This window comes from Cuculus canorus, chromosome 14 (genome assembly GCF_017976375.1).
Source record: "Cuculus canorus isolate bCucCan1 chromosome 14, bCucCan1.pri, whole genome shotgun sequence".
Classification (NCBI taxonomy): Eukaryota; Metazoa; Chordata; class Aves; order Cuculiformes; family Cuculidae; genus Cuculus; species Cuculus canorus.
Window position 1 is genome coordinate 14,632,640 of NC_071414.1, and position 25,622 is coordinate 14,658,261.

General features: G+C 52.8%; 2 protein-coding genes across 17 annotated transcripts; one reads left to right on the forward strand and one right to left on the reverse strand.

Annotated features, from left to right (window-relative positions):
* The first annotated feature begins 741 nt into the window (after positions 1–741).
* CD74 (CD74 molecule) lies at positions 742–4,921 on the forward strand. 4 transcript variants are annotated; one of them, XM_054079515.1, is made up of 9 exons: positions 742–897; positions 2,231–2,406; positions 2,506–2,591; positions 2,674–2,727; positions 2,938–3,033; positions 3,280–3,391; positions 4,017–4,205; positions 4,573–4,659; positions 4,850–4,921. In XM_054079515.1, the coding sequence occupies exons 1-9, from the start codon at positions 827–829 to the stop codon at positions 4,855–4,857; spliced, it is 879 nt and encodes a 292-aa protein (XP_053935490.1). In that variant the 5' UTR covers positions 742–826; the 3' UTR covers positions 4,858–4,921. The 4 variants fall into 4 exon arrangements, with proteins under 4 accessions (XP_053935490.1, XP_053935489.1, XP_053935492.1 ...); XM_054079514.1 differs by having other exon boundaries at positions 4,847–4,907; XM_054079517.1 differs by lacking the exon at positions 4,017–4,205.
* A 13-nt stretch (positions 4,922–4,934) lies between these two features.
* On the reverse strand, positions 4,935–25,369 carry TCOF1 (treacle ribosome biogenesis factor 1). 13 transcript variants are annotated; one of them, XM_054079520.1, is made up of 18 exons: positions 25,230–25,369; positions 24,573–24,628; positions 23,378–23,520; positions 22,596–22,699; positions 21,963–22,317; positions 21,100–21,194; positions 20,418–20,642; positions 19,520–19,789; positions 15,348–15,522; positions 15,041–15,183; positions 12,962–13,132; positions 12,228–12,480; positions 11,896–11,981; positions 10,968–11,196; positions 9,512–10,075; positions 7,727–7,827; positions 7,141–7,175; positions 6,116–6,682 (listed from the first exon to the last, which is right to left on the reverse strand). In XM_054079520.1, exons 1-17 carry the CDS (start codon positions 25,341–25,343, stop codon positions 7,143–7,145), a joined length of 3,117 nt encoding a protein of 1,038 aa, XP_053935495.1. In that variant the 5' UTR covers positions 25,344–25,369; the 3' UTR covers positions 6,116–6,682; positions 7,141–7,142. The 13 variants fall into 13 exon arrangements, with proteins under 13 accessions (XP_053935498.1, XP_053935499.1, XP_053935505.1 ...); XM_054079522.1 differs by having other exon boundaries at positions 6,114–7,175; XM_054079526.1 differs by lacking the exons at positions 6,116–6,682; positions 7,141–7,175 and adding an exon at positions 9,089–9,181.
* Positions 25,370–25,622: the final 253 nt, after the last annotated feature.

Sequence of the window (25,622 nt, forward strand, 5' to 3'; positions counted from 1 at the left end):
GGGGCTGCGTGACCCTTGGGCTGCCCCAAGTTCTTGTATAAAATCCCCTAAAATCAGCGTTATGGGGGCGGCTGGCTGCTCTCGCCCACATAGCGCGAGTGAGGCTGTGGGGTGGGCTGGGGACCCACGCTGCCCCACACCCACCGGTGTCTTGGGGCTCACCCACCTGGCGGGGCTGCTTCTCTCTCTGGTTTGGGGGTTCAGCCCCCTGACCTTGCTGCGGGCAGGGCTAGGGGGGTGCTGCAGGAGGAATGGGGCTTGAAAACACTTGGTGGTCCTTTGATCCTTACGCACTCAGCTCGAGAGGTGCTGGTGAACAACCCCAGCGGGGTCCAAAGTGACTCTTGAGGGGGAGATGGGGCTGAAATGCAGCTCCTCCCTGGCAGCGAAGGCGAGTGAGGAGGGCTGTACCCCGATGGTGTGCCTCCGTGGAGGGTCCTACTCGGCCTGTGGTGTGAGAAACCCTTCCCACTTCTCCCCTCTGTACCCTATATCCCATCTCCTGCCCTCCAGGGGTCCTAGAGCCCCCAAACCAGTGGCCCTGGGTGTCGTCAAGCTGGGCATCGTGACCAGCCTGCTGCAGGGAGGTGGGAAGCGATGCTCCATGAAGCAGCCATGGTGCTCCTGGATGGATCCAGCATAATTTCTGGATCTTAGACCTGACTAGCTGACCTCTGCCTGGCAACAAGTGATGCTGGGGCTGGCAGCCAATGGGGCTTTTTTTTCTGGTCCCCCCCAGAGGTGGCAGGGTGGGGACCCGGGAGGGTATTTCCAGTTGGCAGCACTCGGGGATCTCATTGCTTATCGGGGTGTTGACAGCAGAGCCATGGCCGAGGAGCAGCGAGACCTCATCTCAGACCACGGCAGCAACGTGCTCAATGTCAGGGACACCCAGAGGTGCCACTGTGGGGGGCACGGGGATGCGGGACAGAGGGGGTGTTGTGCGGCAGTGGGGTGGAAGGGGACTCAGTTGGACCGAGGGCGCACAGAGTAATGATGGAGCAGAAAGCGGGGGTCACGCTGTGGCTGTGGGGCACTGTGGAGCCAAGGGGGTTGTGGTGTGGCTATGAAGGAAGGGGCTGTGGGGCAGGCAGAGGCATGGGGTGGCTATGGGGCTGAGAGGTGGTCACTGTATCTCTGGGGAGCACAACATGTTTATGGGGCAGGTGGGCTCAAAGTGTGGCTGTGGGGTGGATGGAAGCACAGCGTGGCTGTGGGGCGGATGGAAGCACAGCATGGCTGTGGGGTGGATAGAAGCACAGCGTGGCTGTGGGACAGGTGGGCTCAGGGTGTGGCTGTGGGGCAGGTGGAAGCACAGCATGGCCGTGGGGTAGGTGGGCTGATGACGTGGCGATGGGGCAGACAGGAACACAGCCTGATCTCAGAGCCCGGCCAGCTCTGTGGGGCCACCCCCCATGTCCCAAGCAGCCCCCTCCCTGGGCCCCCTCCCAAACATATCCAGCCAATCAGTAGCCCGAGATCTCCAGCATCATTGTTCACCAGGCAGACGTCCTGGCAGCGAGTCCCAACTCTGGACGCTGCCTGTGGCAGTGGTGCTGAGCAGCACCCATGGGTGCCCCCACCTCGCCAGGCAGGCGGTGGCTCCCTGGGACACCACTGCACACAACCAGCATCACCTTCACCCTGGCAGAGCAGGATCTGGCCCGGGGAGGCCTTGGCAGCTCAGCAGGTGGCTGTGTGGTGCTCGGCTTTGCCTTCCCTTGGTGCCCTACTGCGATGGCAGCGCCGCGACACCCCCTGCCCTGCCTGCTGCTGGATTGCTGGGGTGCCCCACAGCATTGCTTTTTGCACAGAATTTTAAAAATTAAATGCAACCCAGCATCCCACGGGATGTAATCTGTGCTCCTCAGGACCAGCGAGGCTGTGGGCAGCTTCATCGTCCCGTGAAAGGCAATGCCTGGAGCGACTCCATGTCCCCAAACCCCCCCGGCAGTGTCCTGCTCTTCCCGTACCCCTTGCGCACCTCTGCTGCAGTGGGTTTCTGTTCCCCAGTGCGGAGGAGTGACCTTCATGCTGAGATTTCACTTCTGCTCACCAGAAATGAGGGGAATTTGCATTTGTCTGGCTGCAAGCCCCCCAGGAGGGGGTTGTTTGGGGTGGCACGGGGCAGTGGTGTGGGCTACGGGAGGGGTTTGGGGGAGCGATGGCAGGGTAGGAGGGCTTTCCTCCAGCCGGTGGCTGGGGCTGAGTTCTCTCTCGGTATCCTCAGGTCTGCCTGGGGCCGCAAAGCCGCCCTTTCCACGCTCTCCATCCTGGTGGCCCTGCTGATTGTCGGCCAGGCTGTCACCATCTACTTCGTCTACCATCAGAGCGGGCAGATCGACAAGCTGACCAAGACCTCCCAGATCCTGCAGCTGGAGGCACTGCAGAAGAAGCTGCCTGCCAGTCAGTAGCCCCACAGGCACCAGTGGGGTGGGGGTGAGGGGATGGGTTCCCCCTGGACCTCCCAGCCCAGCATCCCTCATGTCACTCCTTCCTTGGCAGGTGCCAAGCCGGTGAAGAAGATGACCATGGTGAACAGTCCCCTGGCTATGAGGGTCCTGCCTTTTGTCCCCTCTGCAGACATCATGGTAAGAGCTGCCCACTGCTGCTGCCCTCAGGGCTCCCTCTTGGCCCTCGCGCTCACACTGCCCCTTTGCATTTTCTCTTGAGGACACGGCCCCCGCTAGCAACAAAACGGAAGACCAAGTGAAGCACCTGTTGCTGGTAAGGTCCTGTAATCCCCACTGGTCCCATAGCTGTCCCCTCTGCTGCAGGAGGTGATGAGACCCCCTGCTTCCAGCTTCAAGCTGGGTCTGGGGTCTCTTGGGTTACTTGGAGCTGGTGGGAGCTCCTGGCCTCCTGCAATATCCATCTGCCTTCATCCTCCCACCCTGTTTCTCTTCCTCCTGTCTCACTGTGGTGGCCACTCTGTAGCAAACGTACCCCAGGAAGACTTTCCCGGAGCTGAACGACAACCTGATGGGCAACCTGAAAAGCCTGAAGAGCACCCTGCCTGATGCAGACTGGAAGGTCAATGCTCGCTGCCATCCTACCCTGCCCCTTCCAGGAGCACCCCCGCCTTGAGGAGACTGGGATGTTCCCACCTGGAAAAGCAAAGTCCGGCTTGAGCCAGGCTTGGGTTACTCCCACCCCAAGAAGGTGGTGGTGCTCAGGACCTTCCCTGGGCCAGGCTGGAGCTTACAGCACAGCTCTCCTGCGCTGCACCACTCGTCCCACCCCCCAGTGCTGGTTAACGTGCTGGTTCCCTTGTTGCAGGCTCTTGAATCCTGGTTGCACAAGTGGCTGCTGTTTGAAATGGCCAAGAACCCCAAACCGGAGGAGGATAAGGCAGTCCCAGAGAAGCACAAGGTGATCCCAGCACAGAAAGGTATGAGGGATGGGGGCTACTGAGCTGGGGAGGGTTGGGACTGGTCCTTTCAGAGCTACAACCTCCGAGGAGGTGCCAGCACAGGGTATTCCAAAGCAACTGACCTCTGGAGAGCTCCGGTTGATGGCCTTTAGGACATCACAGAGCCACCCCTCCACTGCCTGTATGGCATTTGGGATGAGAGAATGTCTGAAAAGCTGGAGCACCACACCAAATCCTCAGTCCTTATCTGGCCCAAGAGCTTTAGAAACATCACTGGGATGGGGCTTGGCAGCCCTTTAAATTCAACTGTTTCTGGATAAAAAGAATGAGGGGGAATGGCTTCACATTGGAGAGGGAAAGATTCAGACTAGACATTGGGAAGGAATTCTTCACGATGAGAGTGGGGAGGCACAGGTTGCCCAGAGAAGTCATGGTTGCCCCATCCCTGGAGCTGTTCAGGGCCAGGTTGGATGGGGCTTTGACCAGACCGGTCCAGTGGGAGGTGTCCCTGCCCATGGTGGAACTGGGTGGGCTTTAAGGTCCCTTCTAACCCAAACCATTCTATGAAAATCTCCTGTCGAGGCTGTCAGGCGGTAGAAGGGCTCAGGGGGCTCATGGTATCTCTCTGTTTTTATTGCCCTAGTGCAAACTAAGTGCCAGGCGGAGGCCAGTTTTGGGGGTGTCCACCCAGGTTCCTTCCACCCACAGTGCGATGAGAATGGTGACTACCTGCCCAAGCAGTGCCATGCGGCCACCGGCTACTGCTGGTGCTCCTACAAAAATGGCACCAGGATTGAGGGCACTGCCACACGGGAAAAGCTGGACTGCCCCGGTAGGTCGCCAGGGAGGGGACAGCAGAGAGGAATAAGCAGCGTGCATGGACGCTGGCCTCTGCTTTGCTTGCAGTTAGGGAGAAGGAGAGGTGTCAGGGAGAGGAGGGTGCCCGGGCTGTAGAGAGCATCCCCCACTGTGCTTTGGTGCCAGCACGCTAAGGCTGGAGGGGCCCCTAAACCCCACAGCCCTCCTTGGCTCGCTGCAGTGATAACCGAGGTGTGCAGTCAAGGTTTTCCACAAGCCCCCTTTGCCTCCACATCCCTGGCTCAGTGGGTGGACACAACCTCTCTCCTGCATCCCTGTGGGGTGGGGACAACAGGGCTGACCAAGGGGTCCCACACCCATGTCCCGCTCTCCCTCTGCAGATCCCGCCCCTGCTTTAGGGGCCACCGTGGAGCCAGAGGACATGATCTTCTCTGGGGTGGATGTGCCCAAGCTGAGCATGGAGAGAGGTGAGGGGCAAGCGCGGGGCATTTGAGGAAAGCCCTTGGGGGCTGGGGGGAGGCACAGGTCCAGCCCCAAGAGCCACGGCAGCACAAAAGCACTGCCAGGGCAGCAGAGGTTCTGCTAGAGACACTGTAAAAGCACCCTGGGCTTTGGGAGCCACCTTGCTCACTCCCTCTTTTGTTTTCCCCAAAGCAGCTGAGTAGAAGACGCCAGCAGATGCCTGTCCTCTCTTCAGCAGCCCAGCTCCCATATTTTGGTTTTTTTTTTGTAGTGTGCAAGTGTGGAGCTCACCCCTGCTGAAGCACTAGCCAGTAATGCTATCTAACACTGAACATTAAAAGCAGCAAAACAACCTCCACCTGCTTCTTAACTGACCCCTGCACACTGAAGCCCTGTTAGATTGCTGGGGTGGGGGTTGTTTTTCATGGAGTGATGGTTCTGTAGAGATAGATGCTCACTTTTGGCTTTTGCCCTCAGGCTGGAGAGCAGCCGCAGCGGTGGGTAACAGCGGGCGCGGAGCTTCTAATTCTGACTTTATCCAATTGTTCCTTTATAAATAACTTCACAAGCAAATGATTTCTAATAAACTTTTGAATAAGAAAGCTTTGTAGGCAACTCTAGCAGGGTGGCGCTTGTAGTTTGTAGCTTAAGAATCTTCTTAAGAAGAGAAAAAGAAACTTCTCTGCAGACACACGGACATCTGTGCTCCCACCTGAGATCAGACATATTCCTTGCTATATTCCTGGCCCATGACTGTTCAGCCTTCCCTGCAACTCGGCACAACTCGGGAGGCTGAAGTCACCTTTAAATGAGTTGCAACTTGGGAGGAGAGCAGCCCCCTGCGCCTGGAGCCATCTCGCTCCCACACCCTCATGCAGGTGTGAGGGTGGCAGCTGGAGAGCTCTGCCCTCACCAATGGAGCCTGGACCCCAGCGGCACAGCATGGGAGGGGGGAGACAAGGGGATCCAGTCTCTCTTTCCCCTCACCTGCTAAACCCCAGGCTGAGAGTGAAGCCAGGAAACCAGGCACAAGCCCAGTGCAAAGTGCAGGGTCGTGGATGGCTGTGAGGGGGCAGGCTGGGTCTGCACAGGGCCCTGCACAAACCTGCTCTCAGCACCTGCCCCTACACAGCATCTTAGTAATGAAAAAAAAACCAAACAGTAGAACTTGCAGTTCAAACCTGAGAAACAAGGTCTGCTTTTCCTCAGGGAGCAGGCAGAAAGCAAATAATTTTTACCCAATAGTTGATTTTCCCCAAGGGTTGAAGCAATACGTGTGAACCTGGGCTCTGGAGGATGTTGCAGGGAGAAGGGCAGAGAAAACTGAGCCCGAGCCTTGGCTCAGCCCCAGTGCCTGCCCTGCTCCCCTGGTCTGGGTTTGGTCCCTGAACCAAAGGCTTCTTCTTCTCACCCTTCCTCCTTTGAAAGCATCCAAAACAAATATCAATGTTGTTTGTTTTTTATTTTGTATTCCATAAAAAAACCAAACCACAAAATATTTCGCCGCATTGGCTGAGAACAGCTGCCGGACACAACCGTTCAGTGCAACTCCAGGGACACAACAATCACTGCCCTCAGTGTCAGAATAAAAAGTAAACCCAAGAGCTCTCTTCCATAGTAGCAAAAGGACTGACACCACAAATCACAGGAACAGGAAGGGGGAGAAAAAAAAAGGTAAAAGTTTCTCTTAAAAATATAGCTCTGTAATGAGAGAGAAAGGGATGGCTGGGTGTCAGCTAGGAGGAAAGCAGTTTGTGCAAGCTCGGTCTTCCCTGGTCAAACTGCCCCCTTCAGTTCAGTTCTGGTGCCAACAGCCGAGCCATTGGGAGGGGAAATGTACAGGTCTCTGGGCCCAGGCAGGGCAGGAGGCAGGGAGTTACTCTGCTCTGCTCCAAAAGTCACAGTTAAAAGAAGTTATAAATTATTATTTAAAAGAAAAAAAACAGTCGGAATTCTCCCGATGAGCTTCCTTTTCCTCTCTTCTGTTTGATCTTCACCCATAAATCCTTAATCACAGGGATGCGGTACCTTTAGGGAGAGGAGTTAAAAAAGTTAGGGATGGGGAGGAGAACAGCCTTACAGCTGAGCAGAGCAAGGGCAGAGTCATCTAGTCCAATTCCAGGTGGCTACAACATCACCATCTAATCCATATCACTTTTCCAAGCTGCCTGTGGTCAGCAGGGACAGACAGACACTGCCAGAGGCCGCTTGTCTCTGCTGATGACAGAGCACAGCAACATCCAGGTTGGACATCCGATTCTCAGCAGCTAAACAGTTGAGGTCAGACACATCCAGAGAAGCCAGCGCACTGCTGTATGACTTTCCTCACACCACTCCGCTCCCTGGCCCTCTAACCTAGGGCCAGGCTGGCTTGGAGAGCATTTAGAGGGCACACTGTCTTCCCAAGACTGGCCCCGGAGTACTGAATTTGGCCAAGGTTACCGCCGTTCAGAGGTACCAACTGGCAGTCCCCACAGGCTGTGTACCTTCACAATCCTTCAGGCTCAGCTGTTTTCTTCTTCTAAAAAGAAAAGGGTGAAAAATACATCAGTATCATCCGTGCCACAAACACAAAGGGCCCAGAAAAGCCACAGGCAGCTTACTGGCTACCATCTCTACAGGGACATAACCACTACAGGGAACATCCTATAGTGTCCCTCTGCCCCCCCTCCTAGCACCTGGGATGGAACGCAATAGCCTCTCAAGCCCTCAGAGCACCAGTTTCTGCTGAGAACAGCTAGATGGACAGACAGCAGAAGAGCAGCACTTACTCCTTGGGCAGGCTCTCAGCCACCGAAAGAGGCCCCTGGGTTTGACCCTCCCAGGGAAAGGGATCTCTCCCAGGACATTGATACAAGAACAGGCCCTTCTTTGAGCCACTCCAACTTCAACCAGCCAAAGGTCAGGGTGTTTCAAGACTAGTCACAGCTAACTGCAGCCTCTTCTGGGCTGCCAGCAAGGCCAGGACACAGCTCTGTTCCTCTCCAGCCTGGCACACTGCAAGGACAAGCATCATGGCCACAGTCCAGAACAGCTCTTCCATGGTACCCCATCCCAAGGTCTTGCACATACCTTCTTTTTCTTCTTCTTGTGAGCCTCAGCAGCCTCATCTGCTACAGGCTCTTCCGAAGACACCTTTTTGTTCTTCTTTTTTTCTTTTTCAGTCTTTTTTTCTGGGACAGGGAAAGAAAAGTCAACTTAAGAGAGACTCTGGTCTCACCCTCCAAGATGGAGCACAGTGGCAAGAGCATCTCCATTAAGTTTTTGATCACATATGAACCTGAGAAAGCTTTCCAGAGCCGTAATTGGGAGAAGGCAGAGCCCTGCTATAAGGCAGCTGTGTTCATGGCTGTTTCTCCAATACCTCTGAGCCAGAGTGGTTTGATCCCACCATCCATACGCACACGTGGGCAGAATTACATAGGAACCCATCTTTCCACTTCCTGCTGCCCACCCAGTCCAAGGAACTGCGCTTCAGTGCTGGAGCAGCTGCGCACAGGCCAGAAATCAGAGCAAGGGGAGCTACTAACGCAGGATGGACAGACACAAGGTTTGTCTCAGCACAAACTGCTCCAAGAGGCTGCAAGCTCATCCCTGTGCAACAGCCCACAGAAGGGCTGACGGACAAATCTGTCTCCTCCAAAACAAAGAGCAGTGTAACTGCGAAATGGAAACCCCCACCCATTCCACCTCCCTTTTGTTTTTTTAAAAGAAAAAAGCCTGCAAGATGCAGCACAGAACCAGCTCTGATTTGCATATGCAGTCTGCAGAGCAAAGAGAAAGATTTGCCTTTGCTTTAGGGTAGCAAATAGAGCATTGCAGCAAGGTGTGCAGACAAGGGCAAGAAACTCTTAATTGGGATCGATGAGCAGGGGGCCGGTACCACCCTGCTCTTTCGTCAGGGGTTTGAAGGCAGCAGTAACACAGTCCCAAGACAAATCTCGAGTGAGCTGCTCACCATGCTGCAGCACAGACACTGACCAGGCAGGGTCAGGAAGGGGCACTGACACCCCCTGGGGAACAGCACGGGCTGACACAGCAGGCGACAGCGCAGATGTCAAGGCTGATCTTTTTTACAGAGGCTGCCAGCAAGGGACCATGTTCAGGAAGCTCTGACTAACACAAAGCCCTGCACATGTGAACGCTGGGCTTCCTCTGCCATTCCCACAGTGCGTCACGGACCTTCTGCCTGCCATCCATAGCCACATCTCACCTCAGCTCTCCGCTACCTCATGTTGTTTGCCACAGAGGAGCCAGGGCAGCAGCTGGGTTAGCAGAGCTCAGCACAGACAGAGCACAGCAACATGCAGAGCACCACGGGCAGAACACAGGCCTCGTGGCTTACAGCCAGCAAGAACTCACTCAAACCCAGCACAGGCAGATCAGCCACGCGATGGGGGCAAAGAGGCCTCAGGAGGTTCAAGGCAGACTCACCTCAACCCATTGCCAGCCCTCAGCTAGACACAGCTGCTTCCAGCCAGGCTAAAGGCCAAGAAAGGAGAAAGCCCTGGAGGGACAGGTCATGCCCTAGAAGATGTATGGGGACATCAGTTTGCTCTGCAAGCAGTAAGGACCAGCACAAGCATTAACTCAGTTCCCACTGGGCCAGACACAGGGCAGCGGGGCAGGAGAGCCCAGCTTGCCGTCTGCAACACAACCTGGTGCTCAGACCGCGGAAAAACACTGAACTAGGGGGGGTAAAAATCTGACACTGGCTTTGGGGGAGCAAGAGGGAAGTAGCCAAGCATGAAGCTAATGGAAAGGTGGGTACTACTTACAAGGCCCTTCACCAGAGGCTGAACGTGCATCAGCTGCAAGAACTAATTGCAAATGCAGCCCCAAGTGAGAGATGCTTACTTTTAGATGATTTTTTCTTTTCCTTGCTGCCTGACAACTTCACCAGGTCACCAGCTGCTTTCTTCTTTTTCTTTTTGGGTACTTCTTCATTTGCTTGCCCTTTCCGCTTCTTCTCCTTAGGCTGCCCAACAGCCCCATCCTCATCTGGCAGTTTCCGCTTCTGAGATGTTTTCTGTTTCTTACTCTCTTTGTCTTTGCTCTTGGTTTTCACAGCCTTGTCTGCTGTGGCAGCAGATTTCTTCTTTTCCTTCTTTTCTTTTTTCTCCTTTTTCTTCTTATTCTTCTCTTCCATCCCTTCCAGTGTTTGCACTGCAGGAGCTTTGGCAGCAGTGGTGACCACTGTTCCACTCCCTGAGCTTGACTCCTCTGGTTGTGGGATGGAGGACAGTGCCTGAGACACTGTGGTCGCTTGTGCCCCTTTTGCCCCAACATCATTCTCTTTCCCAACCAGGCCTTTTTTGACTGGGGAAGGTTTGACATTGGCATGATTTGGCTCCGATTTTCCTGCCACCTTCTCTTTGTTGGAGGCTCCTGTGGCTTCCTGCCCTGGAGGGAGGTTGTTTTCTGCAGAAACAGTGACAAGAAAGAAGACAATTCAGAGAACATTCATTACATAGACCACAGAGTTACTGGAGGATGGAAATATGTGTTTGAAGAGCATCCAGTTCTCCCCCAAAAATAAAACCTGTTGGCCATCCCAAGAACAGCAGAGCCAGAGAAATATCCACACCACCACATTTAACCATCACCAATGGCCTATCCCCCAGGACCTGGGCCTTCTTAAACCTATATATAGTTCTGACCTCCTCAAGAGCCCTTGGCACAACTTAACAATGTGCCCAAGAGGTCAACAGACCCATCTGAGCCTCCAGAGCAGGCCAGACCTCACAGACAGACCAGAGCTCATCTGAAGGTGCCAGGGTCACACCAGGGCAGAAGCAGCTTTTAGCTCCCAGCTTTACCATTTGCCAATAAACCAGGGCAATAGGGAAAGAGCAGGATGTTCTGTTTCTCTGCAAGTCTTCCCACTTGCTTCCCCTCCTCTGCTCTCCAGACATGCTACAGAGCCCGGAAAGACCAAGGGGAGGCTTGAATACCAGCACTGTAGAGTAGATGTTCTTCAGCCAGCGTTTAAACATTCCCTATGAGCCATCACTATCGCAGCACATCAATGCAGTGCATGTAGGTTTCATGGAGAGCCCTATCTGCTCCCATTAACTGCATTAATAATTGCAATTAAAGCAAAAAGGCACATCCTCACAAGCCAGGCAGCACAGGAGGGGCACCAGGAAGAGAGCTGTGTCGTGGCCAGGGGAAGCCAGCAGACGGCAGCAGCATTCCACACTACTGGGCTCTGTGGTGGAAGCACATAGGGCCCACCCCAATGTCACTCTGGTGCCAGCACAGCTTTGCTCCTAGGCCAAGCAGATTCCAGACCTTGCCAAAAGAGACCCACCTGCTTTGTGGTTTATAGCCACCTCGTTGACATCTGTGTCAGAGTCACTGCTATCACTGCTGGAACTGTCGGCTGGGGTTGCCTTCACGGAGGCCTTGGCGAGGGAGTTCGCAGCAGTCACGTCTGCTTTTCCTTGCCCCACTTTGCCTACAGGTTGTGAGGGAACCGTCTTTGGTGTTTGAGGTGCTGCTGGGGTTGTGGAGAGGCCCGGATAGCCTGCGAGGAGGGACTGAAACAGCACAGACACACTGAGGAGTCACAGAAGAGCAGCCTCCCACCACAGACACAGACCTCTCTGCTGCTATATCGATTCTGTCCTCCAAGCCCACCTTTGGCCACCCATGGAGTGATCTTGTACCACTTAGCCAGCCCTGAGAGCAGCCAGAGCTGCTGAGAGAGGGACCAGCACTGACAGACATGGGCTGAGCTGATGGTTCTCCTCTTTGTTCTTGCCCAGCAAAGCAGGCTTGGGGGAGGCTCCTGGCTATTAGCATGCACCCATGCACAGCTAATGCACTGCAGACATACTGCACGCCCTGCACGTTACTTACAAAGGGAATTTAATGGCTTGGACATGGGTTAAGTTACAAATAAAAGTGGGGGAAAAAAATCCTGCTGGCACTGTGCACCAGTTCTCCTCATTTAACCCTTGCAAGGCACCACCCTCCTCCCATCCCTTCCCCCAGGGAAGGTATCGTGAGCCCTGGATCCAAGGCCTGGCTGCCTGAGGAAGCACTCCAGGTTGCCAAAAACCTCTCCTTGCCCCCACCAAAAGGCCCTGCTCACAGCTCTGCACTGGAGAGCCCCCACTTCTGTGCTGGCAAACCTGCTCAGCACTTCTTTTGCTATGGCTGTGATTCAATCCTCTCTCTGTCCTATGAGCTAGCTGCAAGACCCAAGAGGATCTCAGCCTGCTCAGGTACCATACCTGCGACGCTGCCTCCTCCTCCTCACTGGACTCCGAGGAGGAGCTGTGCACTGGCTGGGTCGCTCCTGGTTTCTGCAGCAAGCCTGCTGGAGGAGCAGAGTTCATCCCATTAAATCCACCACCATTGCCTGTGGCTGAGCTCATCTACTCAGCACAGCTGCTGCCACCAAAAGGCCTTCTGCCTCCAAAGGGGTGGGCTCTGTAAAGCTGGAGAGGAGGAATTCCTCTCCAAGCATTACATGAAGGTGACACAACTCTCACGGGATAAAGGAACACTGTTCCCACCCTGGCCTGGCCAGCAGCACTGAGGGCTTCTTCTTGGGAAAACTGACCAGGTTTGGGGGGCTGCTTGGGCATCTCCTCCTCGTCACTGTCTGAGGAACTGCTACTGTCTGAGGTCTCCTCTGCCTGGGTGGGCGCTGCAGCCTGGCTCAGCCGGGCGTCCTGTGCTGGCTGCATGCTTGGCTTCCTTGACGTGGTGGTGGTGGTACTTCCCAGAAGCGAAGCAGCCTGTGGGGTGACAGTGTTGGCTGGAGGAGCTTTTCCCACAGGAACCGTTTGCTTTGGGCAAGAATGAGGCGGGGCCTAGGGAGAAGCAAATGAAATGCATCTGGAAAGATGAATAGGTGATCATGCCCATGAACTATAAGCCCAGAGCCGATAAGCTTGGATCACCTCAGCCCTTCTTCAGCTGTACTGCTCCAGTTCGTGTCAAGGATAGGCCAAGAACTTCTCATGCAGGCCCCATCTCCCACTGCCCACAGATGAAGCAGGAGGCTGCAGCCTAGCAGAAAGCTCCTGACTGCACAGTGCACTGCTGTCACAAAAGGAGGAAGAAACCTGCCAGCCAGCTGGGAGACAGGAACAGCAAAGGTACCAGGGCTGTCTTCTGCTCATCTGCCTCACCTTATGGTGTGTTAACAGTGGTTAAAATAGAGCAGCCCCCCTCTCCCCACCTCAACACACACCTTCCCTCAGCTGGGAATGCACCAGCCTCATATTCCAGCACACCTATCTACCCACTCTGCCCAGGGAAGCTCCCCACCGTAGCCTCCTCCATCATTACCCATCCTGCCAGCATGTCTTGGTTCGAGCAATCACCACTGGAGCTCTCAGACACTCTAAGTGAAGGGACAGCAGACACTTTTACCCCCTTCCCCAATGGCAGTGTGGCATTAACCTTGGTAGACACTGTGCTTGAAACCTTGTTTGCTTTGACATTCTGCTGGGACAGACTCTAGAAGAGATAAGAAAATCAGGACAGAGCACAACTTGAAGGGAAAAAAGCAACAGAAGCATACACCAATCCACCACTGACTCCCAAGCCCTGCCACTATTTTCAGCACACCACCAAGGCTCACTTTTTGTTTTTCCCCCTCTACAGGCTAGCTCTGTGTTCTACGAGCCTCTGAGCAGGGCCTCTGGCACAGCTCAGAGCAGAGGAGTGAAGTGCAGCACCCCAGGAGTGCCTAAATCATTGGTTCAGTGCCCCACAGGCATCCATCCTGAGGCAGGCAGGCAAATGCGATGTGCTTGCAGGCTGTGAGATCCCCAGCCACTGCAGCACCAGCAAGACTGCAGTTGCAAACCCTACTTTGCAAAGTGGGCACTTGGAGTCTAGGCTGTCTCCTACACTAAAAAAAAAAAAAAAATAATATGTTCAGAGTTAATTGGCAACAGAGATAAAGCAAAGACACCAAACACAGACCAAATCTGCCTTCTGGTCCACAAGCAAGACAGATTAGAGAGCAGATTAACAAGAAACAATTTTGTTGCCTCGCATTTGAAGCCTCCTATCAAACTAAATGTAAGAGGGGTTAAAAATAGAAGAGCCAGGGGCATGGAAATTAGACACTGACATCAGGTCCAAGACGCAAATTTCAACAGAGGAGCAAGCAGGAGTAAGGAAGGAATACTCAGCCTCCTGGTTTGTTACAAACAAGGCTACGTGAGCAGCCTTCCCTCTCCAGATCTCTGACAAGCTGGGCCTTTGTGGGCTGACATTTCCCTCACACAACATCTGGCCTTCAGAAAGGAAGGCAGCGCTCCACCACGCCGAGAGCCGCCAATCCGACATGAGCTCTCAGCCATCTCACACAAAGCTCAAGTTACAGCAACTGTGCTATTTTATACAATCTCGGTACTATAAACACACTTTAACCAAGGACTGTTCAAGGCTGGCTGGCTGCCCACCAGCTGGGGGGGAGACAGCCTTTCCACTGGCCACAGCACCAGCCAAACAGGGGAAGGGCTTCCTTGTGTGCACACACATAATCCCCCTCTCCCAGCAAGGGCACGGACCAGATGGGGGATGTACACATGCAGGACAAGAAATGCACTTGGCCACTAAGCCCTGGGCTCGAAGCATCAGCCAAGCCACCACCATGTAGGGACAGCAGGCACATTCCTCAGTCAAGGCTTCTTCATGTGGTTTCTTTATCAGGCTCAAACTCTAGCAGACGTGCAGAGACACCCAAGCCAGCTTCACACTGAGGCAGCTCAGGCCTTAGGGAGCTCAGCCACAGCCCCATGGAACTGGCATGGAGACATTTACAGATGTGACAAGATAGGACTTATGAGAGAGCTGGGATCAGCTCTGCAACACTCAGTGGTGTCTCTACACAGACATGGAGGTCCCCTCCCTTCTCCAAGGCAGGGGTCTGGCTCCTCCCGCTGAAAGACAACAGGACGACTGCACAGATCCTTCAGTGCAGATCCTTCTGGCCTCCCAAGGCCTGTGGAGGGGGAGTCCAGAGACCCCCACACGCACCCCACACCCAGGGCTTTGCGAGGCAACAGAGGGCAGGCTGCCTTGGAGCTACTCAGCTCATGGAAAGATTGCCTGCAAGGACTTGGCTCCTTTTCCAGTCAAACTCCCTGGAGTAGGGCAAAGGGGACAGAGTCCCAGAAGTCTGGGCTTGTGCATCTACTCATGTTCCTACCAAAACATTCACACCCTCCACTGCTCTCATGCACTGCAAGGTTGCTGCCACTGAGACGTGCACCCAAGGTCAGAGAGACCCCGGTATGTCACCAAGAAAATCTGAGCCAGTCAACAGGAGGGCTCCTCTCTGCATCACCAACCACCATCTCACAAGTCTTGACAACAACTGTGTTGACACCCAGCACATCAGTGGGTCCTTACCTGTGAAGGGGGCACTACTTCTTCTTCTGAATCAGACTCTCCGCTGGAATCATCGCTGCTGTCCACGTGTAGAGGGGCTGGTGTTGGTGCTGGAGTCGGTGCCTTCTTCACATTTGGTGGCTGGGGCAAAGCACTGGTCTTCACTGCAGGAAAACCAAAGAGACTGCCACCATGAGAAAGAGTTGTTCTCCGTGGTTCTCTACAGTAGGAGTCATCACAACAGGCTGGGCCATTCCATATGTGGGGGAGAGAAGGAAATCCATGAGGATGTAAGGTGAGGGATACTGGCCACTACCAGGACACTTACCAGCTTGCGGAGGTTGTGTCTGTGCTGCAGGGGACTCCTCTTCACTGTCAGAAGAGTCACTGCTCTCACTTTCTGAGGTCTGGCTTTTCAAGGTGCTTGCTGCTGCTTTTTCAGACAACCCAGCTTTAGCAGTCTGGCTCAGGTTGGGAACAGCCCCAGGATGTTCTGTTAACCTCTTGACAGAAAAGAAACACAGGCCCACAAACGTGGTATTAGTACAGGTGATGTTTAGGAGTTTAAGCGCAGTTTCAGCTCAAGCTGTTTTTTGTTTTACCCTAACACAGCTGTTACTAACACTCGTTCTATCTTTGGCATGTCAAAATTGGAATTGCCTTCAGTTACTGCCTGGCCTGAGCTGCCAAAGAGACACAGCATTGCATTTAGCAATATGCTCTTGACAGGAAGCCCGAGTGTGTTTTACTGCACGAACATGAGGGTCTAACAGAGCTCATAACAACAGTTCCTTATTGAGGTTGAGATACTGGTTGGACAGGAGCCTGAGGGCAAAAAAACCCTCGAGACCTCCATTCCAAGGAAGCCTCTCATTTAAGCACAACCTCCCCACAGCTTGGGGAATCGGTAGAAGCTGGGAAGCCTTTCTGCCAAAACATTTGTAAGATTCAGAGACGGTATCAAGAGCAGCTACATCTTTGAGCTGTTGGAGAGCTCAGCGTAGACACTGGGCTAAAACAAGTGTTTGGGAACACAGAGGGCAGGCAGAGGCAGACTGCGACCCAAGATAGGATTGAGCACCTTGGAAACCGATCTGTCAACTGGTCTAAGAACTTAAACATCTCCAGACAATAAAAACCCCTGCAACTCACTTGGGCTGTGCCTTTCTATAGCACCAGTCAACACACTGATGTCTCAGGAGAGGCCACTGCCCAAGCAACCAGCATGTCAGCACTAGGAAGCCACAGTTATCACAGCACGAACACACAACTGCCAGGTGAGATGATCCCTCCCTGGCCCAGCTCTGGCCAAGGGCTGCAGACACTCCTGCAGGCTGCTGAAGGCTAGCGGCAGCAGAGGGAGCGCTTGCAGAGATCTGGCAGCTTGCAGAGATCTGGCAACTTCACTACTCGCAGATATTCTCCAGGCTCGCAGTGCTCTGCACTTGCTCCGTTTACTCCGTTCATCTCCAGCTGCTCTGCCGGAGCTCATCACGCTTGCCAGGGCAGGCAGACCCCATCCAACTCACAAGTGATGGCAGCCCACTTCAACGATCTGTCTCCAGGCCTCCCACAAGAATGTGAGGGAGACTCCTGGCCATGTGCACAGCCCCTGCCACCTGTCTTTCCCTCTCAGCCTGCAGCAGGGGACCAGGAGGACTTCAGCAGTGCTGGCTCACTTGGGGGCTGCTCCTGGCCAGCAGCCGAGAGCACCAGCCTAGCAGCCGCAAAGGAGGATGAATCTTACTGTGCTTCCTGGCATAATCCCACCAAGAGCTGCCAGTGGGGCAGTGTTTATCATCTTGAAGCCAAACACTAAACAGACAACAGCATCTGCATGTTTATCCCGTTACAGAACAGCTCTCGGAACAAGCCCAGCACATTTTGACTCTGCTTAGAGAAACAAACCTCCACAAGTACTTGGGGAGGAGAGGACTGCAAACCTCGCTTGTCTGTTGTGTTGTGATACCAGTGAGTCACTATCTCCAGCAGAGAGGCCAGATTTGCAGTGCTGAAGAGAGAGAACTACTTGAAGCAGACACAAGAATTCACACGCTCTACTTGAACGTGCTAGCTCCTCTCCCTCTCACCCCAAGCACCATTGTGCAAGGGAAGAGTCTACTGAGATCAGACCCCACTCGCTCACTTTTAAGACCTTCATAGCAACAGGACTGGCTTCTGCCCCTACTTTGATGCACAGCATGTGTACAGCTTTATTTTCAAACTTAGCAAGAGACACGGAAAGAGCTGCTGTACAGAGACAACTGACACAAAAAGAACCTAACAGTATCCATAGGGAAAACATCACAAGCTTTGCACAGCTTTCAGACTCCTCAGGTCTTCCTGGGAAGAGGGAAAGGTCCCTCCTGCAGCCACACCCTACAGTGTGGCCTCCAACAGGATCAGGCCAGCAGTGTGGCTGAGCTGCATCCCGGGTAACACAGCAGAGAGCTCCTGATAACTTAAGAGTCCCAGGTAGTGAAGTAACTCGGAGAGAAGGAAGATAAATCAAGAGGAAATTATTTCTTCCTGCTCCCTCTCCAGCCTCCAAACCAGAAGCTGCCTGCGGCTCAGTACGAGTGTGATGACTCAGCTCGCACAGAACCCATCTGCCACTCGCTGTGTCCATTTGCATCATGCAGCGCTGCATGACAAGAGAGGGAAACAATGCCGAGCCACGTGCGCCAAGCACGTTGTAACGATCACACTCCATTGCTGCCTGTGCACTGTGGAAGCCCCGTCAGCGTATCAGGACTGGGACCAATATTGCAGCTGTGTCTCAACTCAGTGAAAGTAGGACTGTCACCTGCAAGGGAGCCAGGACAGGGTTCAGGGAGGGAGAGGCAGAGACACTCCAACTCTTGGGAGATTCGGACACTGTCTGCCCACAGGACCTGCAGTCCAATATAGAAAACTTGCAGACACAGCTTCTACCAGTGCAGCCTGCATGGGTTTTCCTGGGATGCTCAAGGAAGACACGGGTTCCCAACACACGCGTGCATGTCTCGTGCCCAGTTCTGGTGAGCAGAAGCCTGTCCATAGAGGGCTCAAGAACTATCTTTGTCCCAAAATACCAAGTGAAGGGAAGAGAATTAGCAGTACCAAAAGAAAAGCAGCTCACAGCATCTTTAAGGTCAATGCAGACTGACCTCGACCACCATCCTTCCCTCCGAAAATATGCAAACACCTCGTCAACCTCTTTGACTAACTATTCCTGACTCTTCAGGGGTAAACATACCAATTAAACAGTTCAATTTAAGCATGATGTTCATTTTAATTGTGCTAATCCACCCCCACAGGGAAAGATGAAGCAGCTTCCAACGCTCTGTATCTGTTTGAATCTTGCACAGAAGCCAGAGGAAGTTGCAGGATGCAGTAAGTCAGTGGTTAGCATATGCCCAAGTAGCAGATGGTGAGAACGAGCTAAGAAGAGTTTGACTGTGAAGACAGGACTGTGGACACAGCTAAGCTTAATGATTTACCTTCAGGCTTCACTCGTGGTCTCTGCCTGCAGGCTGCTAACATGGGAAGAAACAGCCTGTTTAGCAAAAATAGAACTTCCTTGATGACAAGCTCTTCCTTGCTGACTGTGGCTGTTGCAAGAGGGAAGATGCTGAAGCAGTTAAAGAGCCATCAGCAGAACAGCAACCTGTTGCTGCCAGCTTAGAATCAACGCTGAGGGGAAACAACCCTACCCCAACACATCCTTCACTTACAACGTTGCTTGAACGGATGCTTCTCAATAGTTTTACAGTGAAATCCTATGGCACAGCTATCAGAATAGCTGCTCCTGCCACCCAGAGCTGAAGCTTCACATATAATCATGCAGGAGAGCAGCACAGAGCCAACTGTTAGAGATGCGTCCCCCTCCACCCACCTTAGCAGACCAAGGCTATAAAGACAAAAAATGCAGAGCCTCACTGGCTCCTGCCTGTCAATAGCAAAAGGACGTGTTGACAAAGAGCCTCCTTGCAAGGACACGTGATGCTCTGCCCCCGGCTTCCTTTCCTCCCTGGCAGATAATAGCTGCCATCTCCAAAATGCTGCTTTCAGGGCACTTTGAAAAGATCCTTGCAGCTCACAGCGAATGCAGAAGGTCTCCACACAAAGGGCCCAAGGATGCTCTCAGGAAGGGATGTGCCTCTTTATGAGTTCAGCCACCTAAGCGTGAGTTCAGTCCGAGTTCTCGATCCTTCTCACAAGGGTCTAAACAAACCCTCGCAGAAGAGCCAAGCTACCAGTGACCCTGTCACAAGGCCACTCTGGAGGGAGGCAAGGCATGAGTGAATCAGTTGGTACCAAATAGGTTATAGCCCTCACGCTCCTCTGTCATGGCCAGGTGAGACGAGTTACCCTATCCCTGGTTCCAGGTAGGAAGAACGATATTCCTCCCTGAGGGACCAAGCTACAACATCCTACACACTACTGGTGTTTCAAGAGATCAGCAACTGTCCTGCATATCCCATTTCCTGGCACCAAGCTGAATGCGTTGTGGCCTACCTTCTGGCTGACGGGCACAGGGAGATCCTCTTCTTCGCTGTCTGAGGAGTCAGAGATCTCCACTGGCTTTGTACTTTCAGTAGGCTTCGTGGGGGCAGCAGTCCTTCCCAGGGTGGTTTTGGCCTGCTTTGGCACTGCTGGTTTTGGTGCTGGCTTTCCTTGGTTCGATGGAAGCGCTTTCGCTGGAGCTGCTTTGCCAGGCAGTGATGGTGCTGGTGTAGGTTTCATCGTGGACGGTGTGGCCTGGGAAGATGTTGGAGTTGGCTTTGTCTGGATAAGACAACAACAGCTTGAAACAACGCCAATCCCACAGCAGCACAATTCATTTGCTCTGCATGTAACCAAGGGAAGAGATTTCAGAGACCTCTTGAGAAAGGCAAATCCTGAAGGAAGATTAGCAAATGGCAGGAAACACAAGGCATCCTTTCACCTAGCAGTGTGGGGACAGTCTCCCAGGATGCGAAAGCAAGACCAGAAAATCTTCCCCCGGCTCCTTCTATTACCAGTGCCCTCCAGCAAGGCACACTGCAGCACTTCTCACTCTCCACAGCAGGGAAGCTAAGCTGCACTACAGTTCAACAAATCAGACACTGTTTTTCTGTAATCTATAGCTAAGAGGCAAATTCAACCACGACAATTTGCCTCTTCGGGTGGGAAAAGAATTACTTTTTCTTTTTTTCTTTAAAAGTATTAATGGATTTTTTTTAAGAAAGGCACAATGACTTCCTTAAAGATCAGAGCAAAGACACTGAGTTGTCTTTAAACATCCTGTGCCTCTTTCCTCTTGCCCCCACCATGACTTTGCTATACACTACAGGTATTTGCAAAACTTTGTTTTCACTATTAATTCCTAGTCCTGGATAGGCACACAAGGAGAGACAGGGTCTCAGACACGCACTTGGGTTACGGATGGAAGTTTCTCATCTTCACTGTCTGATGAGTCGCTGCTCTCTGATGTGTCATCGGGCTTTGCAGCCCCAGGAACCATTGTAGACGCAGGTTTGGCCTGGTTTGGTGCCAGTGCTGTTTGCCTCACTGCATTCTTCTTAAGGGACACTGGAGGAGCAGGTGCACTTTTCACAGGTGCTGCATTAACCTGCAATGTTTTCACAGCTGGTTTTGTCTGGGAACAGCAGGGAGAGAAAAAAAGAGAACAGGAAAATCAGGTAACATCTCAGAAGAAACTGGTTGAGGCTGTAACTGCATGTAATCTGCCTTGCTAACTTGGATCAGAATAAGCTTGTTCAGACCCCTGGCTGTGGAATACCCAAAGCAAGCTATTTTCTCCATGGACTGCCTGACTACATCCATGGAACCGCACACCAATCATCTCCTGCAGATCAAAGGATCTCCCTTAACTTCAGGAACTGGGAAGAATTGGGATGGAATGGTTGATGCTGGCAGGGGTCAGCAGGGCTCTCAGCCACACAATGTTGTTTCTCTTGCCTTGGGTTTGGATAATATACACACCCTCAAAGAAGGTTTTTTTTGTCAGAATAGAGCATTACAGCATTTCCTCTTTCTTCCAAGGGAAGGGAAGTTATTTCCCAGATACAAGGAACCTGGGTTGCAGAGGTTACCTGGACCACTGGAGTTGCAAGTTCCTCCTCCTCGGATGTCTCATCACTTGACTCCTCGCTGCTGCTCTCAGCAGCCCCAGCTGCCTGCTTCAGCTCTGAAACATGAAGTGAGGAGATGTCACAGCTGCTGCCTGCTCTAAGCTCCCCGGGCGTGATGCTGATGTTGCTTTTGAAGTCAGGAAAACAAAACAAGCCGCAGAGAGAACTAAGGGGATTTGTAACAAAGAGGGCCTAGCCCTGATGAAAGCATCAGTTGGGAATAGCTTCTCCTAACACTGGCCCACAAACCTCTCTCCCTCCAAAGCAGGCAGAGATGGGAAATCCTTCCTTGCCACCTTCTGACCCTACACAGAGTTCCCTGCAGGGCCACCCAGCCTGGCTGGATCTCCTCTGGGGAGCAGCCAAGAGAAGGACCATTTGCAGAGCTTCTACGATCTGCTCCTCACCCCCTACAACACACATACACTTCAAAGCAGCAACAGAGATTTCCCTAAAGACTTCAACCCCCCAAAACAATCGCTTTGCAATTGGCAACAAAGGGAAGACGCTGCAGTGCCTCTACAAAAAGCTGAAGCAATCTATAGTACTAGTACTGCATCTCCTTCAGATACGTCATACTGTCAGGTCCAACCCTGTTGTGCTGTGCACTGCCAGACGGACATCTCAGCACCTGCTGCTTGAAATCGGAGCACAGTGGATTCATCCCACAGGGCTCTGGAACTGCTTGCTTAGCAACATTCTCACAGTCCCCCCAAGGAACAAGTATTACTGAGCTTTCCAGCCGAAAGGAACACACTGAAGGCATGGCTCAGACCTGATCCAAAGCTGGAACACACATTCACCTCACCCCTCAGGCTACTTACCCACTTTGGGTGCTGGGGCCTTTACAGACAGCACTTCTTTTTCCTCCTCGCTCTCCGATGAAGAGCTGCTGCTGCTGCTGCTGGAGCTTTCCGGTGCTTTGGTCATTACTGGTGCTTTGCTTTGACCTACTTTGGCCATGGCTGTTGTGGCATTTCCAGGCTTCCCAGGACTGGGCAGTTTCTGCCCAGCCTTGGCCAGAGCTGCAGATGCCGCTGGCGCATTGGGTTGCTGCTTATTTGAGACCACAGTTCTATTTGCAGCAGAGAGTGTCGCTGCTTTGCCTGCTGGGGCAGCAGGTTTGGTAGGAGAATGCAGGGAATTCGCAGCTTTGCCACTCACCACAGCTGGTGTCACCTACAGGAAACAAAAGAAATTATAAGCCTATAGACAGGTGAGGGGCTCAACTGGACACAGCATACCTCAAACAGCAAGCTGGCAGCCAGGCAAGACACAGAGCTTTAGGGAAGCACCCGGGGGGACCCGTATCCAAGAGAAGGCTTATGCCAGCACAGGAGGGTTGTTTAAATATGAATTCCACTCCAGCCCATAATTCTACACCGGACAATGAGCCTGGGACAGTCCCGACCTCAGAGTACTGTCACCCTTCAAAGCCAACAGAAGAACTGCCTTACCGTAACTGCACCTTTTCCAGCCGGTGTCTCTTCTTCTGATGAGGAGTCATCATCTTCACTGCTTTCTACATTCACTCCAGAGTTTGCGGGCACGGCAAGGCTGGCTGCAAACACAGGACAGAGTCGCAGAGAAATTGTGTGAGCACATCTCTCACATCAAAACGGCCTCTGGTCTGCAGGCACAGCACAGTCCCATCTCCACCACCACTGTCCTTGTGACAGGCAAATGCTTTGCGCCTCTCCAGCCCATACTTTTCCCCATCAAGAGAAGGAACCTGCTGAGATCTATCTGCATATTTTCAAGAGCTACAGCAGATGAGACTGAGCCAAAACGTATCAGACACATGGGTTTCTGTTACGAACACCTCCCACATCAGCTGCACCAGGGATTTATCCCCACGCCAGACCTCTGGCTTTCCAAACCAACTAACAAGTCCTTCTTCTGTCCATGGAACAGGCCTGCTTTTGCTGACCTAACATACAACACGGAACAACTAGACGGTGCCCTGCATGGGGCACTATTAGGTTTCCAAGGCTTCATCCAAGCGACAACAACTATCCCTTCCCAATGAATCATAACAGTTTTTTTCTAGCTTCAGCAGACGCCTGTGGTCCTCAGAAAACTCATGAGAAGTGAGTGCTAAATTAGTTGTCCTATTTTTCTGAGCACAAGGGAATAGCCATCACTCTCCAAGCATTTTCTCTAGCCAAGCAAGTCACACTGCTCCTACACAAGCCTCCAGTCCTACTTTGTCAACACCAAGGAGACAAAAGGCTCCTACCATTTGTAGCTTTCGCCTTCTCTTTCTCATCCTCTTCTTTATCTGAGCTCTCAGAGCTGCTCACAGGATCGGGAACTCTGATCTTTTCTGGGATGGGAGTGTCCTCATCACTTAGCTTTCTTCTTCTGGAATTTGAGGGAGTTCTAAGGGAAAAGAAGAAATTGAGTCAAAATAAGGGAAAAAAATACCTTGAAGAAATTGGAATACAATTATCCACCAGACTCCAGCCTAAGGACACGCAGTGTCGTTCCACTACAGCTCCTAAGGGGGTGGGAGAAACAATGCTCTAACCTGCAAGGGACATCTCCAGTCCTCGGGCAACTCCTGAGAACAACAGACCCTTGCCATACTCAGAGGAGATATTGAACTTACTTTTTTTTTTCTGTGCCCTAGGCAGAGTGTTTCTTCTTTAAGAACAGAAATAAACCCATATTTGGTCAGGCCAGTGCCCACCACAGAGCATGGCATCCCACAGAACAAATTCTGTCACCAGCAGTGGCACAAAAGCCCGGCTCCACTGATTCCCTGATAATCCAGCTCAGTGGCTGCCTCCCTGCCTCTCTGCACTTGGGCATCAAACCAGACCAAGTGGTGCACAGGAGGGGTGCAAACGTCACTGCACCCCATAAATTGAAAGCCTCCACGCTGCAGACCTTCCTGTGAGACACTCAGTGGAATATCTATGTGGGAAGGAGCTGGGCTGAACACGTCCGGGCTTGAAAAGACAGGCTGAAACCAAGGGACTTCACTTGAACCAGAAGATATGACATCTACACCAAGGTTTAAGTCCCTGCAAGGGCCTTGGCATTTCAGCTCCTGCTCAAGTTCTCTGTTCTTGGGTCAATACATGGCTTTTAGGAGAAAGCAAAAGAGAACAGAGAATTTTGCCAGTAAAGCATGACTCTGAGCCCCACAATACTCCCGTAATAACCCCAAACAGCAAGAACAGCACCAGCAGCTCAGAAGCAGAGTAACAAACAATATCCAAGCCCGGGAAATTTTAAACCACAGTAATCTTTAGCACCTGAAATAAATCAGTTTGAAATTAGAGGTGAGGAGCAAAGTCTGCTGAGCACAGTTATCACTGGAAATATTCTAACAACAGGAAAATGTAACAAATTAAGATGCTATGTGCCACACAGGTTGTTAACACAGTCTGTAATCTATTTGATACTCATTTTCTCCTTCAACTTACTTTTCCCAGTGGGTAAAGATGTCCTCGAGAGAGGTCAAGAGAGAAGGGAGTAATTTCTGTGAAAGCAGAAGGAATACACATCAGGCATTGGTGCCGTTTCAGGATGTGACTACCAAACAGAAGCAGGGACCGCAGAGTCCCCACCAGGAACTCCCAGAAAAACGGGAGTGGATCCTCCCTGCACACCTACTCCAGGTAAAGCCCCGCCCCCGGCCCGGCTCTCTGCACCCAGGGCCGCTCTCCCACCACAACACGTGTTCAGGGACTGCCGCGCTCGGCCCTAAGAATCATAGAACGCTTTGGGGTGGAAAGAACCTTAAAAAACAACCAGCCCAATCCCTCTGCCACGGGCAGGACCAGGCTGCTCAAAACCCCACCCAACCTGGCCTTGAACCCCTCCAGGGATAGGGCAGTCACGACTTCTTTGGGAAACCGCTGCCTCCCCACCCTCATCGTGAAGAATTTCTTCCTAATGCCCAATCTAAATCTTCCCCTTCCAAATTAAAGCCACTAATTGGAGACTCGGGGCTGGCCTGGCCCACAGGGCGGGGAGCTCACCCGGGGCCGGCTCCGCACGTGGGTGCAGCGCAGGGCCTCGGCCCCCCCGCAGCCCGGTGCGAGGCAAGCACAGGGAACAGGGCCCCCCCAGCCCGTTACCTGCCCGATCTGCGCCTGCAACTCGCGGGCAGCCCGCGCGTAACCGGCGCGCAGCAGGTGCTGGTGGATGAGGGCGAGCAGCTCCCGGCCGCCGCCGCGCCCCCCCGCCGCCATGGCTCCACGCAGCCCCGCGTGCCGCGTCGCTCTGGCGTCACTTCCGCTTCCGGCGCGCTGCACGACGGGAAATGTAGTTCCGGGGTCGGGGGCCACGTGGCGGGGACTTGGACCCCCTACACCCTGCGGGGGGAGAGGGGCGTTGGGGTCTGTTATTCTGTTAATTCTGTTATCCTGTTTCTTGTTCTTATAAATTATAATTCTAACTTAAAATATTATATTATATTATATTATATTATATTATATTATATTACATTATTACATTATTATTACATTATA